The sequence below is a fragment of the Heptranchias perlo genome, chromosome 22 (genome assembly GCF_035084215.1).
Source record: "Heptranchias perlo isolate sHepPer1 chromosome 22, sHepPer1.hap1, whole genome shotgun sequence".
Classification (NCBI taxonomy): domain Eukaryota; kingdom Metazoa; phylum Chordata; class Chondrichthyes; order Hexanchiformes; family Hexanchidae; genus Heptranchias; species Heptranchias perlo.
This window is the reverse complement of record NC_090346.1, coordinates 5,126,946-5,146,673: the sequence shown is the minus strand read 5'-3', so window position 1 is coordinate 5,146,673 and position 19,728 is coordinate 5,126,946. Positions and strand designations below refer to the sequence as shown.

The 19,728-nt window shown below is 42.9% G+C and overlaps 1 protein-coding gene across 1 annotated transcript in view; it reads left to right on the top strand.

Annotated features, from left to right (window-relative positions):
* Nucleotides 1–19,728, top strand: part of LOC137340890 (uncharacterized) — a 191,980-nt gene that overhangs the window by 115,413 nt on the left and 56,839 nt on the right. Inside the window, exons 69-77 of the mRNA XM_068003693.1 lie at nt 1,231–1,358; nt 2,366–2,499; nt 8,289–8,383; nt 9,879–10,038; nt 14,949–14,968; nt 16,007–16,028; nt 16,122–16,149; nt 16,821–16,902; nt 18,700–18,867. Coding sequence (XP_067859794.1) covers nt 1,231–1,358; nt 2,366–2,499; nt 8,289–8,383; nt 9,879–10,038; nt 14,949–14,968; nt 16,007–16,028; nt 16,122–16,149; nt 16,821–16,902; nt 18,700–18,867 — 837 coding nt within the window. The remainder of the gene's footprint in view (nt 1–1,230; nt 1,359–2,365; nt 2,500–8,288; nt 8,384–9,878; nt 10,039–14,948; nt 14,969–16,006; nt 16,029–16,121; nt 16,150–16,820; nt 16,903–18,699; nt 18,868–19,728) is intronic.

Here is a 19,728-nt window from a genome sequence, read left to right as displayed (position 1 = left end):
TACTTTAAAGAAAGGAAAGGAAAATGGGGTAAAAAGAACTGTTGGGAAGCTGTATATATGTGCAAGTAGTATGGAGGAGTTAAAAAGGAATCTTGTATTGGGTTACATATTCTAAATAGAGAAAGTCATCCTAGATTAGGACAAGTGCTCTTTTTGATATATATTAATGATCTGGACTTGACAATAGAGGGTATAATTTCAAAATTTGCAGATGACACGAAACTTGGAAACGTAGTGAACAATGTGGAGGATAGTAACAGACTTCAGGAGGACATAGACAGACTGGTGACATGGGCAGACACATGGCTGATGAAATTTAATGCAGTCAAATGTGAAGTGATTCATTTTGGTAGGAACAATGAGGAGAGGCAATATAAACTAAATGGTACAATTTTAAAGGGGATGCAGGAACAGAGAGACCTAGGGGGTGTATGTACACAAATCTTTGAAGGTGACAGGACAAGTTGAGAAGGCTGTTAAAAAAGCATATGTGATCCTGGGCTTTATTAACAGAGGCATCGAGTGCAAAAGCAAGGAAGTTATGCTAAACCTTTATAAAATACTGGTTAGGTCGCAACTGGAGCATTGTGTTCAATTCTGGTCATTACGCTTTAGGAAGGATGTCAGGGCCTCAGAGAGACTACAGAAGAGATTTACTAGAATGATACCAGGGATGAGGGACTTAAGTCATGTGGAGAGACTGGAGAAACTGGGGTTGTTCTCCTTAGAACAGAGAAGGTTAAGGGGAGATTTGATAGAGGTGTTCAAAATCATGAATGGTTTTGACAGTAAATAAGGAGAAACTGTTTCCAGTGGCAGAAGGGTCAGTAACCAGGGGACACAGATTTAAAGTGATCGGCAAAAGAGCCAGAGGTGAACTGAGGAAACATTTTTTTACGCAGCAAGTTGTAATGATTTGGAATGCACTGCCTGAAAGGGTGGTGGAAGCAGATTCTGTAGTAACTATCAAAAGGGAATTGGATAGTACTTGAAGGGAAAAAAATTACTAGGCTATGGGGAAAGAGCAGGGGAATGGGACTAAATGGAGCTCTTTCAAAGAGTCGGCACAGGCACGATGGGCCGAATGGCCGTCTCCTGTGCTGTATCTACCATGATACTATGAAATTAAAATATTTTTCAAGGATACCTTCACAGGCAAAGTAAACAGTCAAGAAAAAAGTGACTTTTATTTCATATCTTTTGTTGAGTAATTTATGGACTGTTCTTCAGGTTATAGCAATCATTACAAGATATCTACAACTGGGTGGAACTCTCAACGCTGTTTCTTTGAAAGCTATTGGTGGGTCAAACTTGTGCACTCTGGATGAAAACCAACTGAAGACTATTTCAAACTTGACGTAAGTATTGTATCTTTCTCCTCCTAGTTTCCTCACATCTATTAAATGGCCTTATTTCCAACAGAATGTGGATGACTCGTCTAAGCATTTCAGTGTAATCCCCAGAAATTCAAATATCAACAGTGAAAAGGTGAAAGGTACAAATGTTCCTACTTTCTAGAGATAAATAAACTTATTCATTAAGTGACAGTTGTCCTGCCACTGCAAATTCTTTCCCCAGGTCAGTTCATGTGAGATTCAGAACTCACATTTAAGATCATCACCACGAACTCTTGTCCTCCCACAAAGGTTTCACCAGGCAGATGCCCAGGAGTCTAGAATTACTGATTCTAAAACCAATTCTATGAACTCCATCTTGATTACCTGGTTATTTCAATCCCTAACCTAGACAGTATTCAAACATTGGGGTGAATTTTCAAAAGCCTGATTCCATCGGGTGGATGATGGGCGTTGCAATCCTCATATAAATAATCTCGGTGAACTGCGTGCTGAACCAGCGCTGACTGGCAACTCACTGATTCGGTGGGGGGAGGACGAGGGGCGCGAAATCTGGCGGCTCATCCATGGAGCTGGGCAGGAAGTGGAGCCTTAAAAGGAGGAGGAGGCACAGAGGGACTGGCAGCGGGTAGGAACATTTTTCTGGAGCCAGCAGGAGGATTAATGTTTCTCCTTACCCCATGAAAATCAGTTTTAAAACTTTTACTCATTGGTTTTTGAGCGGCCTGCACCAGTGGATAGGCTGCTCTATGTCAAATACCAATTAGTGGTAATTGGGTCCAGCTGCAGGTGTGCAGGAACCCCAGCTGCTATTTCATCGCAACTGCCAGTCTTGTGCAGCCGCTGTTGCCTGGGTTAGGTGGAGAGTTACCAGTATCAGTAATAAAAAAGGGTTAATTGTGTATATGTGACTGTTGAGGGCAGAATGACAATGTTAACAACAATGCCAATGAACGCAGACTGCTTCTTTCATGTGTTTCAAAATTAATATTGTAGCCATTCTCCCACAGGGCTGCTGGAGTTCTAGATATTTCCACGTGCACTCAGTCAAAGAAAAACATGCTTTACAGACAAGCGTTCTCTGAATTAAAATCTCAGCAAAATAACACCATTGCCTACTTCAATCTAATAAAAGCATACCTTGGTAAGTTATTTGACTCTTGCAGTTAACCATATTTGTTTAGGTTGGAATCAAATAGTTAATAATTTAGGCTGGTTGACAAATTAAATCTAAAACATAATGCAGTACTGAGTGCTGCATTGTTGGAGGTGTCATCTTTCAGATGAGATGTTAAACCGAGGCTCAGTCTACCTGTTCAGTAGGACGTAAAAGATCCCATGGCAAATTCGAAGAGCAGGGGAGTTGTCCCAGTGTCCTAGCCAACATTTATCCCTCAACCAACATCACTGAAACAAACTATCTGGTCACTTATCTCATTGCTATTTGAGATACCTTTCTGTGTGCAAATTGGCTGCTACATTTGCCTACATAACAACAGTGACTGCACTTCAAAAGTAAATCATTGGCTGTGAGGTGCTTTAGAATATCCTGAGAATGTTGAAGGTGCTATATAATTACAAGTTCTTTCTTTAGCACACTGGGTTAATGTGTGCATCTTATTTTAACGCGTTCATTAACACATTTAAAATAAATGGGTTAATGACTGTGTTAAAATAGCGCAGACCAGAATTTAACATGAATGGGTTAGTCCATATGTTAAAAATAGCACTTAGAGGAAATTAAGCTTCCATGTTATGAAGATGCATTTTCACAAAAACTGCAATAGGTTAAAATGTGTTCTTGCGTATTTCTGCTGTAAGAGGATGTAGGGTGGAAAGGCAGCCTATTAGTTGTCTGGTTTCATCCAGCCCAGCTACATCCTCTAAACCCAGTACCGCAAACAGGCCAGAAAATACTGTGGGGTAGATTTGAACTTGCAGCGAGTTTCCGGCAGGACACTGCTCTAGCAAGTTGATTTCCCACCTGTCAGATGCAGCAGGAGGCCATAGCGATTTTAACCACGGGGCCTCATTTAAATGCCGCCAGTCCACTTCCTGACTGGAACGAATGTGAAGAGCCCTTGGCCGCCCACCAACATCCCAGTAAGTGGCAGGGAGAGAGTTTCAGGAGAGTCTCAAGGGGTGGGGGGATGTTCGGGATAGCGGAGGCCACGACTTTCACTACGGGGCCTGGAGGAGCACTCCTGCTCGTCCCGGCCCTACAAAGGAAAGATTTACACTTATTTGAAGAGTCTTTTCTGTCTGCCGACCTGCTTCAGCCTGGCAGGAAAGTAGCAGTAACTTCCTTGCTCAGGCCACAGTTAAAATTCCATCAGGGTCCTATTAACATCATAGGACCCTGCTTAGAAGCTCCTGGCAGGCACCTCATCTGCCACGAAAACCAGCAGGGTTAAAGTCGGAAATTGCTCCATTTTGAGTGCTCTCCCGCTCCGTTCCAGCCAGAGAGGAGAGTTACAATTTCTCCTGTGAAATAAACATCTGTGAGTGACCTACACAACCTGCTGTGTGGCAGCATTTGTGATAATATCCTTAGTTGCACACATCCATTTACAGATTAAAGTCTAAGGAGGTGAAATTGGGCCATGTAGCACCTGTTTTTTAGGCGCTACATCACTAAGTCCTGAAAATTGGGTCCCTAATGTGCGCGCACACCTCCGATGGGACGTCCGCAGAACGCCATCTTGGCAAAGGGGTTTGCACGTGCACCTAATGACTGCCAGCAACATACAGAGTCGGTAGATTATGACACGGATCAGTGTGCAGTGCTGATTTGAAGGCAATGCTGCAATTTTGGAACTCCACACTTCAGCCACCGCCCAGTCTTGACCTCGCATAGCTGAACAGGAATTAAAGGGCATAAAGAAACCCTCCCCCAGCACTATTTAAAGGAATTATGAAGTACTTACAGGTTATTTGCTGGATTATTTCTCCTGGCTGCTTGTGCAATTGTATTTGTTTTTGGAGGTTTCCTCTACTTGGATAAAGTTTCAATACAGGGCGAGTGGTCTGGCTGGTTTTGCTGTACTCTTTGTGCCGTTTAAAATATTGTGCCAAAAATGTTGCTTCCAGACATGTGTGGTCTGGTAGAACTTCCTCTGGGAATTGAACATGACTGGGAGAATGAAGAGAGGCCATTCAGAGCAGGACAAGCTGCTAGAAGATGGAGAAGGAGGAGGAGGAACAGGGCACTTAGCAGGAGGTCATATCTGTGGAGGTTCTTCAGGGACCAATTCTTTTACATCGACTTCAGCGACGACCAGTACATCAGTCATCGGTTCATAAAAGGGGTCATGACTGAAATTGGTCAACTGCTGCAGCCTCAATGCAGAGCAACGACAGCATTGCCTGTGGCTGTCAAGGTGACCGTGGCTCTTAATTTTTATAGCGCTGGATCCTTTCAGGCTGCTACTGGAGATATAAGCAACATCTCGCAATTTGCAGTGCACTGCAGTATAAGGGAGGTCAGTGTGGCTCTCTATAGATCTCATTCCCTCTTGCCAAAGACAACAGGAGGAGTGAACACGAGGATTCTCTCGCATTACAGGCTTCCCTATAGTGCAGGGTGCCATTGACTGCACGCATATTGCCTTGCATGCTCCTCATCTGAACTCCATCAAATTCATGAACAGAAAGGGATTTCACCCCCTCAATGTACAGCTGGTGTGCCACCACAGGCAGCGCATCATGTAGGTCAGTACCCGCTATCCTGGCTGCAGTCATGATTCGTTCATTCTGCGGCGGTCCTCTGTTCCACCTGTATTTCAACCAGCAAGGCAAGTCAAAGGCTGGCTACCGGGTGACAAGGGTTATCCCCTCATGACTCCGGTCAGGAACCCACATGTGCACAGCAGGCCTAAAACAAGAGTCATTCTGCCACAAGGAACATCGTAGGCATCCTCAAGCAACGCTTCCGCTGCCCGGACCGGTCTGGAGGAGCCCTGCAGTGCTCAGCTGAGCGAGTATCAAGATTTGTCATTATATACTGCATGCTGCACAACCTGGCCATTATGAGGGAACAGCCCTTGTCATCGCCTATCAGGCGAGAACCTGAGGAGCATGAGCAAGAGGAGGAGGATGAAGAGGAGGAGGAATTGCAACAGGACATGGAGGAAGAGGAAGGGAGGTTACAACGTAGACAGGCCCTTTCTGACAGGGCTCTATGTGATTAGGTTATTAATGAGTGATTACCTGTAACCTCAACTACAACTCCCCATTCACCAGCAGTCCCACACTCCTTACCTTTCCTCTCATATGATCATCAAATCGTCGTTCCTATGAGGTGCTCCCCCAGTGGCTGGAGCATGTGAGGTGGAAGGCTGCTGACATTCAATTGAGTAGACTGCTGATGTCCTTGGGGGATGACCTCGAGCAGCTCTGGGCCTAGAGGGCCCAGCTTCAGACTGCACTATCTCAGCCTGGGTTGCAGCAGTCTGGGCCGGCTGGCTGACAAGCAACAGTAAAGGCACTGGTGGAATGGCAGGGGTGGGAACAGGAATGCTGTTATCCTGAGAGAAGACAACAGGTTTGTGTTCCATGGAGCCACTGCCACTCTCCCGGGGCAGCACCTCAGCAATTCTGGTGATGTGTTGGAGAACAGATTGCTCGACTGCTGTGATGTCCTGGAAGCCCCTTTCAACATTGTTACCCAGAGCCACGATGGCACCAGTCTGGGCTTGCAAGGCAGCAGTCCGTCCTTTGATGGAAAATGTTTGTACTGCAATCGAAGCTGTGACATCAGTAATGAGACGCTGTATCGTGGTGGGTTCCACAGGTGCGCTGATGGAGGTGATCACCTGTTCCAGGTTGGAAAGGATGGGCTCCAAGCTCTGCGCAAAGCCCTGTGTCAAGTTGGATCTGGACTCCTCCATACCCCTTGACATTGCGCGCAGGCTTTCTGGCAGGTTTTCCGGTGCACCATGCATTTGGTTGTGTACGCTCATCAGCCTTCATCTGTAGCCTGGCCCATCGAAGTCATCGTCTGACTCCTCTGCAGTAGAACTAGTGGGTGACCTCGCCCCTGGCAAGCTGGCACCTGAGGTATCCTTTCCCTCCGCCCTGGCTCCTGCACACTTGTGCTCGGTGTCTCACCATGTGCAGATCCCTCCTCTATCCTAGTCTCTAAGGTACGCGCAGTGTCAATCTCTGAGCTAGTGGCTGCGAGTGTAAGATCGAGTGACTGTGTCTCTTCATCATCACTGTCTTCTTCCTCTGCCTCTTCTAACTGAGAAGGTTCCAGTTCTCGGGTATCTGAAATGACAAAGGGACAAAGGTTGGGTTGTGGTGAAGGGAGAGGAGAAAGTAAGATGTATGTGCTTACACCATCTGCAGCACGTGAGTCAGAAAAGATTGTGGGATGAGGGATAAGTGGGAAGGAAGGAGGATTAGATATGCAGAAACCCGCATCATTGATCCCTCCAGTGGCGACAGCCTCAGCAATGGCCCTTCCCTAATGGTCAGCATTGTCTCCTCCGTGGGGTTAAAAGGTGTAGGCGCACCTGTCCTCCTCCAGTTGTTTCTTGCTGCCTCCTGTTATGCGCCACCTTCTCCTGCAAAAAAGAGGGAAGTGTGTCAGTGAGTGTCCTGCAAGATGTTTGGGCGACGTGGCTGTCATGGTTGAGTAACTGCCAGTGCGTGTGAACTGAGTTGTGGGTGTGAGGCTTGCGGTATGTGAGGGTGAGATAAAGCATATGATTAGAACAGTTGGGTATTGATTGAAAGAATTCTTTGGTAGGTGGGTGATGAGGGTGTAGTGCATTGAGCAGCGGATGACGCTAGTGATGAAGTTGGTAGGATATGCCACTTGACAGTTGAACTCACTCACTTTGACAAATTGTGTTAAATCATTGAACTTCTTCCTGCATTGCATCTGTGACCTCGGAGCTATGCTCCTGGCATTTACCTCTTCCACTGCTTCCTCCCACTGCCTCTTGAGCATATGCCTGGAGGGCCTCCACCCTGCGGATACAGGATGCCCCTCCTTCTCTCCACCTCTTGCACCAAGGCCTCCAGTGCATTATCAGAAAACCTTGGTGCATGCTTTTTTGCATATTCCTCCATTCCTCAAAGTATCAGATTCAGTTTTCAAACAACTCACACCACTTCTTCCATCCACTGTGCATCTCCCCTTTAAGAGGTATAGGCTGCCTTTGAGTAGCGCCAGCCACTCTCAATATCAGGCCACCCACTGATGCGTGTAGCCAATAAACAGGGCAGGTAGCGCTTGCTGCTCGCAGCAATCATGGAAATCAGCAGGCAGCACCATTGCAGCGCAATGGACGGGCGCAGGTTAATCGCGGACCGCGATCCTTGCGCCAGTTTTCGGGGATTATCCAATTTAACCCCCTAAATCTCTCTAACACCCTCAGACCTGGTTCGCTACAGTTACTTATCGAGCACTCCCATTTTTCTCTCTTTTATCTATTCTACCAGTTTGGACTCAGCCAACTCAATATTCTTGTGTGAATTAATTATTAACCTCATTTTTTAAAATCAAATTCTAAAAGTAATAACGTTGAATTTCCATATAATTTGGGAAATAAACATTAAATAGGACATTAAAGTGTAGATTTTCCAAACATCGTCAAGTGGGTTAGGGTCAGTATTACAATAATGCAGAGCAGGCTTAATAGTGTTTGATTTTTATTAACAAAACAACTATAAATTTACATCAGCTGGTGCTGCAGTAGTTCTGAGCAGCTTCACCATTTTAGGGACGGAAAGAGCCCAGATGATGAGAATGTCTTTTGTGTTGTCCAAGAATAGCACACGAATAATGTTGCTAAATACTGTCAGAAAATTACACAACATTCCATCTTCAAGAAATTATTTATAACACAAAATTCTAAGTAGGTACAAGTTAATAGGTGCACATTGCTAATGGAGTGCAATAATCAGTTTGTCTGTTTTCTTAAGATGGTGCCAAAGCAGATGATCTGATGGTCCTTGCAAATAATGAGGTCAACATGGACTTTACAACCTTTATAGATCTGAATCCTAAAGAAGTAACGGTATGTTTTTATTATTATATTATTATGATCTTAGAATCATAGAATAGTTACAGCACAGAAAGAGGCCATTCGGCATTTCGAGCCCATGCCGGCTCTTTGAAGAGCCACCCAGTTAGTCCCATTCCCATCTGATCACTCCAGCAGGGGTTCCAGTTTCTTCTTTAGCAATCTATTTGACACTTGTGTTTCCATTTGGGAACAACAATGAATTTCCTGGAAAAGAGCCCAAAATTCATGGTAAGAAAGCTGTTCCGTTGTAATGGAAAGTGTAAGATAAGGTGCTGGAATCCCGGACTGTAATAACTTTTGGTAGTATGGGGGCAACGTTGCTCTGCTATTTGTATAACATAGTGGGTTAGGACTGTAATACCAAATCCAGATTTACAGTTAGACAAAGGGAATGCAAGTCATCCCAATGTTTCCCACATGATCTGCCTGAGTGGTTTGTTCATCCCCTGTAACTCGACTTTTGCTATTGCTTGCAATCCTCTGACCAGCATCTAGTACTGTTTATATTACATGGCATGTTGAATCATTTTTCATGACAATCACTCTTGATATCTGTAAGTGCTGAATGGCATCAGACTTCACAGGATATGGGGCAGTGGTATAAGATGTTATATGATTGCAAGTTATTTTCAAAAACTAAAGCTGGCTGGCCCAGGAACATAGGAACAGGAGTAGGCCATTCAGCCCCTCGTGCCTGCTCCGCCATTTGATAAGATCATGGCTGATCTGTGATCTAGCTCCATATACCTGCCTTTGGCCCATATCCCTTAATACCTATGGTTGCCAAAAAGCTATCTATCTCAGATTTAAATTTAGCAATTGAGCTGGTATCAATTGCCGTTTGCGGAAGAGAGTTCCAAACTTCTACCACCCTTTGTGTGTAGAAATGTTTTCTAATCTCACTCCTGAAAGGTCTGGCTCTAATTTTTAGACTGTGCCCCCTACTCCTAAAATCCCCAACCAGCGGAAATAGTTTCTCTCTATCCACCCTATCCGTTCCCCTTAATATCTTATAAACTTCGATCAGATCACCCCTTAACCTTCTAAACTCGAGAGAATACAACCCCAATTTGTGTAATCTCTCCACGTAACTTAATTCTTGAAGTCCGGAGGTGATTATTTCACTGGACCTGCCATCAGTTAGTTACAGGTTTTAAGAACAAAACACATAATGAGATTAGCTGTTACTTTGATCCAAAATGAAGTGTCTAACAGTTCACATGTCATCAATTCATAACATGATCAGAAACCTCTCAACCATTCTGCTTTCAGGCTTTAGAGTCACTTTAAGCTGTTGGTTAGCAATCTAGCTCCTATGCACAGTTAAATAGTTTGAAATACAAATCTCCAATCCGATAGTCATTCCAAGATACCTAGTCCATTCTCACACTTCAGTTTTATGCTGTCGAATTTTACTCTCTTTCTGAACTGAAATGTGGAAGTTAATGCTTTGTGCTCATTCTTCAAATGTTCTTTCTATTGTTAGAAACTTTTTGCCGAGCATTTGAAAGGCTTGCTTGGAGTTAACCTCCCAGCTCTTCAAACTGGAGCCAACGAAACTGTAGTGTTAGCTTGGGTGAACTCACACTTTGAATCTGAAGTGAGGAAAGTTGGGTTGACGGGAGGATTGCCAGATCGTTCATCAGGTATGTGCCCTGATAAAAGCAGGAATACTGTGGACAAATATTACTTATTGCTGTACAATTCTGCTCATAGTATAATGTAATATAATATGAAAGTACATAAACTCAGTATAATTTCTTGGAGGTAACATTTCTGCATGTTTTGGTTCTATTTTCGCATATATGCATCAATGATTCTAGATGCAGCATCAAGAACATAAGAACATAAGAAATTGGAGCAGGAGTAGGCCAATCGGCCCCTCGAGCCTGCTCCGCCATTCAATAAGATCATGGCTGATCTGATCCCAACCACAAATCTAAAGAACACAAGAAGTCGGAGCAGGACCCGGCCACATAGCCCCTGGGCCCTCTCCGCCACCCACAGGGCATTGACCGATCCGAACTCAGCTTCATGTCCAATTTCCTGCCCGCTCCCCATAACCCCTAATTCCCTTTACTTCTAGGAAACTGTCTATTTCTGTTTTAAATTTATCTAATGATGTAGCTTCCACAGCTTCCTGGGGCAGCAAATTCCACAGACCTACCACCCTCTGAGTGAAGAAGTTTCTCCTCATCTCAGTTTTGAAAGAGCAGCCCCTTATTCTAAGATTATGCCCCCTAGTTCTAGTTTCACCCATCTTTGGGAACATCCTTACTGCATCCACCCGATCAAGACCCTTCACAATCTTATATGTTTCAATAAGATCGCCTCTCATTCTTCTGAACTCCAATGAGTAGAGTCCCAATCTACTCAACCTCTCCTCATATGTCCGCCCCCTCATCCCCGGGATTAACCGCGTGAACCTTCTTTGTACTGCCTCGAGAGCAAGTATGTCTTTTCTTAAGTATGGAGACCAAAACTGTATGCAGTATTCCAGGTGCGGTCTCACCAATACCTTATATAACTGCAGCAATACCTCCTTGTTTTTATATTCTATCCCCCTAGCAATAAAAGCCAACATTCCGTTGGCTTTCTTGATCACCTGCTGCACCTGCATACCAACTTTTTGATTTTCTTGCACTAGGACCCCCAGATCCCTTTGTACTGCAGTACTTTCCAGTCTCTCGCCATTAAGAAAATAACTTGCTCTCTGATTTTTCCTGCCAAAGTGCATAACCTCACATTTTCCAATATTATATTGCATCTGCCAAATCTCCGCCCACTCACCCAGCCTGTCTATATCCCCTTGCAGGTTTTTTATGTCCTCCTCACTCTCTACTTTCCCTCCCATCTTTGTATCATCTGCAAATTTTGATATGTTGCACTCGGTCCCCTCCTCCAAATCGTTAATATAGATTGTAAAGAGTTGGGGACCCAGCACCGACCCCTGTGGAACACCACTGGTTACTGGTTGCCAGTCCGAAAATGAACCATTTATCCCAACTCTCTGCTTCCTGTTTGATAACCAATCCTCCACCCATGCCAGAATATTACCCCCAATCCCGTGATTTTTTATCTTAAGTAATAATCTTTTATGTGGCACCTTGTCGAATGCCTTCTGGAAGTCTAAATACACTACGTCCACTGGTTCCCCTTTATCCACCCTATACGTTATATCCTCGAAGAACTCAAGCAAATTTGTCAGACATGACTTCCCCTTCATAAAGCCATGCTGACTTTGTCCTATTAAATTATGCTTATCTAAATGTTCCGTTACTGTCTCCTTAATAATAGACTCCAAAATTTTACCCACCACAGATGTTAAGCTAACTGGCCTATAATTTCCAGCCTTCTGCCTACTACCCTTTTTAAATAACGGTGTTACATTAGCAGTTTTCCAATCTGCCGGGACCTCTCCTGAGTCCAGGGAATTTTGGAAAACTATCACCAAAGCATCCACAATCCCTACTGCCACTTCCCTCAAGACCCTAGGATGGAAGCCATCAGGTCCAGGGGATTTATCCGCCTTGAGTCCCATTATTTTACTGAGTACCATCTCTTGAGTGATTTTAATCGTATTTAGCTCCTCCCCCCCGAGAGTCCCCTGTTTGTCCAGTGTTGGGATATTCTTAGTGTCCTCTACTGTAAAGACTGAAACAAAATATTTGTTCAGCATTTTTGCCATCTCCATGTTTCCCACCATTAATTTCCCGGTCTCATCCTCTAAGGGACCTATGTTTGCCTTAGCCACCCTTTTTCTTTTTATATAACTATAGAAACTCTTGCTATCTGTTTTTATATTTTTTGCTAATTTCTTTTCATAATCTAACTTCCCTTTCTTAATCAATCCTTTAGTTACTTTTTGCTGTCTTTTGAAGAATTCCCAATCTTCTATCCTCCCACTAAGTTTGGCTACCTTATATGTCCTTGTTTTTAGTCGGATACTATCCTTGATTTCTTTACTTAGCCACGGATGGCTGTCATTTCTTTTACACCCTTTTTTCCTCAGTGGAATATATTTATTTTGAAAGTTGTAAAATAACTCCCTAAATGAACCCCACTGCTCATGTACCGTCTTACCCTTTAATCTATTTTCCCAGTCCACTTTAATCAATTCCGCTCTCATACCATCATAGTCTCCTTTATTCAAGCTCAGTACGCTTGTTTGAGAATCAACCTTCTCACCCTCTAATTGGATATGGAATTCAACCATGTTGTGGTCGCTCGTTCCAAGGGGATCCTTAACTAGGACATTATTAATTAATCCTGACTCATTACACAGGACCAGGTCCAAGGTTGCCTGCCCCCTTGTAGGATCAGTTACATACTGCTCAAGAAATCCATCCCTGATGCACTCAATGAACTCGTCCTCAAGGCTGCTCTGCCCAATTTGATTTGTCCAGTTAATATGATAATTAAAATCCCCCATAATTATGGCTGTTCCCTTATTACATGCCCCGACTATCTCCTGATTAATACTTCTTCCAGCAGAGTTGCAACTATTAGGAGGCCTATATACTACGCCCACTAATGTTTTTTTTCCCTTATTATTCCTTATCTCCACCCAAACTGTTTCATTATCTTGATGCTTTGTCCCAATATCATTTCTCTGTATTACAGTGATTCCTTCCTTTATTAACATAGCCACCCCACCTCCCCTTCCTTCCTGCCTGTCCTTCCTGATTGTTAAATACCCTGGCATATTTAATTCCCAGTCGTTGTCACCCTGCAGCCATGTTTCTGTAATGGCCACAAGATCATACCCATACGTAGTTATTTGTGCCGTTAACTCGTCCATTTTATTACGAATGCTACGTGCATTCAGATAAAGAACTTTCAAATCTGTTTTGTGACGCTTAGTTCCTGCTTTCTCCTTTTTTAACACTTTACCTATTACTCCATACCTTCTGTCCCTTCCTGTTACGCTTTCCTCTCTCTCCCTGCTCAGGTTCCCAACCCCCTGCCACTTTAGTTTAAACCCTCCCCAACAGCACTAGCAAACACTCCTCCTAGGACAGCGGTCCCGGCCCTGCCCAGGTGCAGACCGTCCGGTTTGTACTGGTCCCACCTCCCCCAGAACCGTTTCCAGTGTCCCAGGAATTTGAATCCCTCCCCCTTGCACCATTCCTCTAGCCACGTATTCATTTGAAATATCCTCCTATTTCTACTCTGACTAGCACGTGGCACTGGCAGCAATCCTGAGATTACTACCTTTGAGGTCCTATTTTTTAATTTACCTCCTAACTCCCTATATTCTGCTTTTAGGACCTCATCCCCTTTTTTACCTATATCGTTGGTGCCTATGTGCACCACGACAGCTGGCTGTTCGCCCTCCCCCTCCAAAATGTTCTGTAGCCGCTCCGAGACATCCTTGATCCTTGCACCAGGGAGACAACACACCATCCTGGAGTCTCGGTTGCGGCCGCAGAAACGCCTGTCTATTCCCCTTACAATTGAGTCCCCTATCACTATAGCTCTGCCACTCTTTTTCCTCCCAGCCTGTGCAGCAGAGCTACCCGTGGTGCCAGGAAGTTGGCTGCTGCTGCCTTCCCCTGATAAGTCATCCCCCCCAACAGCATCCAAAGTGGCATATCTGTTTGAGAGGGGGATGGACACAGGGGACCCCTGCACTACCTGCCTGCATCTCTTACTCTTCCTGGTGGTCACCCATTCACTTCCTGCCTGTATACCCTTTACCTGCGGTGTGACCAACTCGCTAAACGTGCTATCCACGAGTTTCTCTGCATCGCGGATGCTCCACAGTGAGTCCACCCGCAGCTCCAGCTCCGAGATACGATCGGTCAGTAGCTGCAGGTGGACACACTTCCCGCACACATGGTCGGCAGGGACACTGGTAGTGTCCATGACTTCCCACATCTTGCAGGAGGAGCATATCACGGGTGCGAGGTCTGCTGCCATGACTTGCCTTAGCTGAGTTACCGCATAGGGCAGTGGTTTTTCAAACATTTACCATGCAGGAAAACTCTTCGCAAATATTGACGCACTGCTGCGATCCAACTTCATATCTCGGCACACTACAAGAAACTCCCTCTCTTCATAAAGGCAGTGTCAGCTGCCCAAAGGAAACGAGTGCTATCATAACAGAAAATATTTTTTATTAGTGCAGCAACAGGAGCAACAAATACAAAATAAATGTGGAATACAGAATTTTCAAGAAACTATGTTTGCTGCACATGCTGTGCTTGGTCCCAGATGAACAGGAATTTGTTGGCTGTACGGACCCCAGTTTGAAGACCAATGCCATAGGTTTAGTGTGACAATGACAGTGACAAGTGTGTTAAGGGCTAATATGTACTCCCGATTAAAATGTTTCTGAACTTAAAACATTTAGCGGAGGGAAAATGAAAAGCTGACCTCAAATATTTTCCAGTACCTGACCACACATATCAACAGGGTTTGACACAACAATGTGGTTTGGTTAAGAATACCAACAGATTATTATGAATTAAAAAGCATAAACGCTGAAAGTATACACCCATCAGCATCTAAAAGTGTGTTTCCTTTAATAATATTTAACTTGTTTTCTTTTCAGATCCCCAACTTAACTTCATGGTAAGATAGATTTAGTACTTTTTACTTAATTATGTGGTATAGAGCCATGTTAATGAAAAAATGTCCCTTAAACCATTCCTTATATAGTACATTCAGCAAAATTGTACTCCTGACACAGAGCCTTGCAGGACAAGAGCATGGATTGCAGATAAGATATTTAACATCAAGAGCCAAATTTGTGATCTGTGCTCCTGCCCAGCCAGGCTTTTACTGGGAGTACAGTCTCACTAAATTTACCTTTATATGAAAAGTGTTTTGTATCTTTTTTTCTTTTGATTGCTCAACTGCTATGAAGAAACTCTTCTACTGAGAGGGAATTCAAATGCTTTGATGCCTGGTCTGTGCCATTGCAGGACTTGTCCTCTGACTTTCCATCTGTTTTCTGATGGGGTGTACCCTTGTCCATTGCGCAGCATCACTTGTTGATGGCACATCAAAAAGGGGAATCCTCCTCGGTGGCAACTGGTATGGGAACAGAGCCACGTCGTGTACATCTGTGGCATTGGAGTGCCAACCGGAGCTGTAGTACCATGCTGTGCAAATGATCTGCTTTTAAAGTACATGTAATAGGGTATATCTTCCTTCCATCACTAATGTTAGTGAAAAAGCCAACTCGCTAATATTAGCAAAAGAAGGAATATACAGCCCAAACTGGCTGAATTACTGTAATGATTTCATTTGTATGAAGCCTGTTGGTTTTGTACATCATTTATAAAATTACAGAAAAAGCATTTATTCTTTTCACATGTTGACACCATTTTGTTCAACAGCTGCTGTAGGATCTGCATATATATTTTATGATATAGTTCCTTATTTATTATGGTATATTTGCATGTATTGAGTGGTATAATTCCCTGTATATATTTATAATATATTTCCATGTATATCTTATAATATATTTGCATTCATATATTTATCACAGCATAGTTGTATGTATATATATTATAGTACGTTTCCATGTATATATTTAGTTTATATTTGGCACACAATAAAACTAAAATTAAGTATTAAACTTTAATTGTGCTTTTTCTTTGTTAGTGTGGCAACACTACATTTAATGGTAAGTTCATTTTTTTGTGTAATTCAATAACCAATTTTTTTTCTATACATTTCCACATTTTATTAACTTTTTTTTCTTTTACATTTTAAACAGAAACAGCTTTGTGTGCAGCCGAAAACAGGTAAGCATATGAGGTCAATCATCTCTGCATTGGTTCACTGAAACTAATGATTTGTTCTCGTGAAACTGTGTTCCTGCATTCCTTCAGGAATCTCACTGTCAAATCCTGCCTGGAGGCAGGAGCCTTGTACATTGTTTCCCCAATTTTATCTCCTCCTGTCCTGACAGTGCTGACTTATACTGGAGTACAATTCAACAAAGTTTGTCTGCGCTTCAGTATCTCATCTGAATGGCTGTTCTTGTTGGCATGGAATGACAGGAGGACATTCATCTATAGGGGGCATCACAGCTCTGCCCAATCCTGTCCTCAACTGACTTCCACACTTCCTTACCTATTTTTGTAGGAATCAATGGCGAGTAATCAGAGCAGGAACTCTGGGGGATTTTTCCCCCTTCCCTAGTTGAGGCCAATTGTAGCACCCCTATCATCACCCTAGCTGAGATCGGCTTAGTGTATGTAACCCAAACATGGGACCTTTCAGGTCTATGTAATTCAGTATCACATTTCATGGAGCTTTTTCTTAGACAATCACCAGGAGAGCAGAGTGTCTCTCACTTTGCTGTTAAAGATGTAAAGAAATAAACTTAAAATTGTATTGATTTTAAAATCGTTTTTAATTAAATCCCAATGAAATTCCTTTCCTGATAATAGATTGTATTTCCCCCTGACAGTTCGGCTGTGAATAATTTCCTGATGTCTAATAGCAAGTCCCAGCTCTGCAGTTTCAACATTATGGACTACGCATGCGCTCAGGTAAGCTGTGTCATAGTCCAGAATTTCACATGAGGATGACTGTCTTGTGAAAGCATCATTCAGTCCATTAAAATAACATTGGTAGTGCTCCTCATTCCAAGATTGGTGGTAGTCATCCAATGAAATCACTTGCAATACAAAATAATGCTGCACTGAGCACTATTTTAAGTGGATATATATTGCATGCATGGGGAACTCAAACTGGTGTGAAGGGGGAGCTCACACCCCAGTGTACCTGGTTGTCATCAATTTAAAGTTGTCACTGAGCAGTTTGGAGAAATTTTCTTATGCAGAAAGTTTGGTAAAACTTAACATGCTTTGCCACGGAGAGTAGTTGAGGAAGAAACTATTACCTCTTTTAACAGAAGAGTAGACAAGTATTTAAAGCAGAGGAAGATATAGAACTATATTGAGAAAACAGAGCAATGGGATTAGTTTTAGATTACTCCAGCAGAGGAGTCCCACATATGATGGGCCAAATGGCCTCATCCAGTGCTGTATACTTCTTTAGTTCTAAGATCTGCATAGGATCCCAGTAGAAATGAGCTATTTTTGTATAATTTGGTGTTATTTTGCATTTAATTACATGCCCACAAAAAATAAAATAAATTAATATCAAGTATCAGTGATTGTGCCAATTATGCTAGTTTATCTTAAGTTACTTTGCCCATTCCGGATCTATGTTGGAGTTTGAAGAACCAAAAAAAGGGTGAGTTCTGGCTCCATAGTCTAGCAAGGACCATGAGTTTGGTAATGTGCCTTTTTCACTGCAGACCAAGCTCACTGACTTTACCCAAATTTAAAAGACCCACCTGACCCTGGCTGTAAAAATTGTGCAACATAGCCCCCACTATCAAGATCCTGGGGGTCACCAATTACTAAAAACTTAATTGGACGAGCCACATAAATACTGTGGCTACAAGAGCAGGTCAGAGGCTGGGTATTTTGCGGCGAGTGACTCACCTCCTGACTCCCCAAAGCCTTTCCACCATCTACAAGGCACAAGTCAGGAGTGTGATGGAATACTCTCCACTTGCCTGGATGAATGCAGCTCCAACAACACTCAAGAAGCTCGACACCATCCAGGACAAAGCAGCCCGCTTGATAGGACCCCATCCACCACCCTAAACATTCACTCCCTCCACCACCAGCACACCGTGGCTGCAGTGTGTACCATCCACAGGATGCACTGCAGCAACTCGCCAAGGCTTCTTTGACAGCACCTCCCAAACCCACAACGTCTACCACCTAGAAGGACAAGGGCAGCAGGCACATGGGAACAACACCACCTGCACGTTCCCCTCCAAGTCACACACTATCCCAACTTGGAAATATATCGCCATTCCTTCATCGTCGCTGGGTCAAAATCCTGGAACTCCCTTCCTAACAGCACTGTGGGAGAACCTTCACCACACGGATTGCAGCGGTTCAAGAAGGCGGCTCACCACCACCTTCTCAAGGGCAATTAGGGTTGGGCTGGCCTCGCCAGCGTCACCCACATCCCACGAACGAATAAATAAAAAATTTAGGTTATAAAAGAGGAGAAAAGTTGAATTGATATTGCACCTTATCACGTTAATCAGAAACATCCCAAATAATGAATTAGGCATCTGGAAAGCCTGGCAGTCAAATTACCAAAATGCTGTTTTATGTTAGTTTATTATCTGATTTCCTGCACCAAATACTGCTGAATGCATTGATCATCAAGGGAGAGTACCATAATTTGTAATACTTTAGATCAGTGAAATATATTGGGATATATTACCCTAACATGTTTCTAAATGGATTCCTTTGCAGAGTAATCGACTGATGGCAGGTCTAACCAGTGATAACTTGACTGCTATATTTAATTGCTTTACTACCGCAAAGGCTCTGAATAGGTCAGATGGAACTGCACTGGGTGTATTTGTTCAGAAGCTTGACAAAACCATCCTGAATGAAGCACTGGATAAATTCAACAATAAGGTAAATGATAATTAAACTTTACATGAAAAACAACTTACCAAGAAAATGGTAGAAACTGTTATTCTCATACAAAGATAGAAATATTTGCATTTATACAGTATATAACTGTAGAAGCATGCAGTGAATTTTGTTAAGTGCAGTGACTGTAGCAAAAGACAGCAGCTGTTTTGCACAGCAGATCCCACAAACAATAATGAGATGGAAAACCACTTACCCTAATTTTGGTGCTGGTGGTTGAGGGAGGAATGTTAGCCAAGATAGCAGTAAATGTTCTTAATTCACCAATGGTAAAGACAAAATACAGAAATCTCCCTGGCCTAGTACATGCAGAATTTATTGCTTCTGTTTTCAAAACAAAAAGGCTTGTTTGGATAAATTACGATGACAACATTCAACAAGCCATATATTTATCGTAATTATATAAATTTAAGGAACGAGCACTGTATAATTTATAGATTTCAAAAAATAAATCTCGGATTTATTGAAAAATAATTTTAATAATAATCAAGTAAATGAGGTGCCTTGCCAGCTTAAGCAGCTGAACACTTGATTTCTAACTAGGAATTTATGGATTTGTGTCACCTGGTATTGAGAGCTATCTTGTCTTTAAAAGATATTTGAGGGCAGGACATCATTACAACACCAACTTTTCTACCTTTATTCCATGAGTCCACTATCGGACAACTGAAAATTTAAAAATAGGAGTTTAAATGCACTTTATAATCTTGAGATTCTAAGTCTAGACATTTGTAGACTGGTCTAGAAGCAGTAAACACATTTACCAAACATATTGCATTTTTATCTTTTATGACCATTTATAATTTATTAAGTTAGACTTACCTTAAAATCTACACATACATC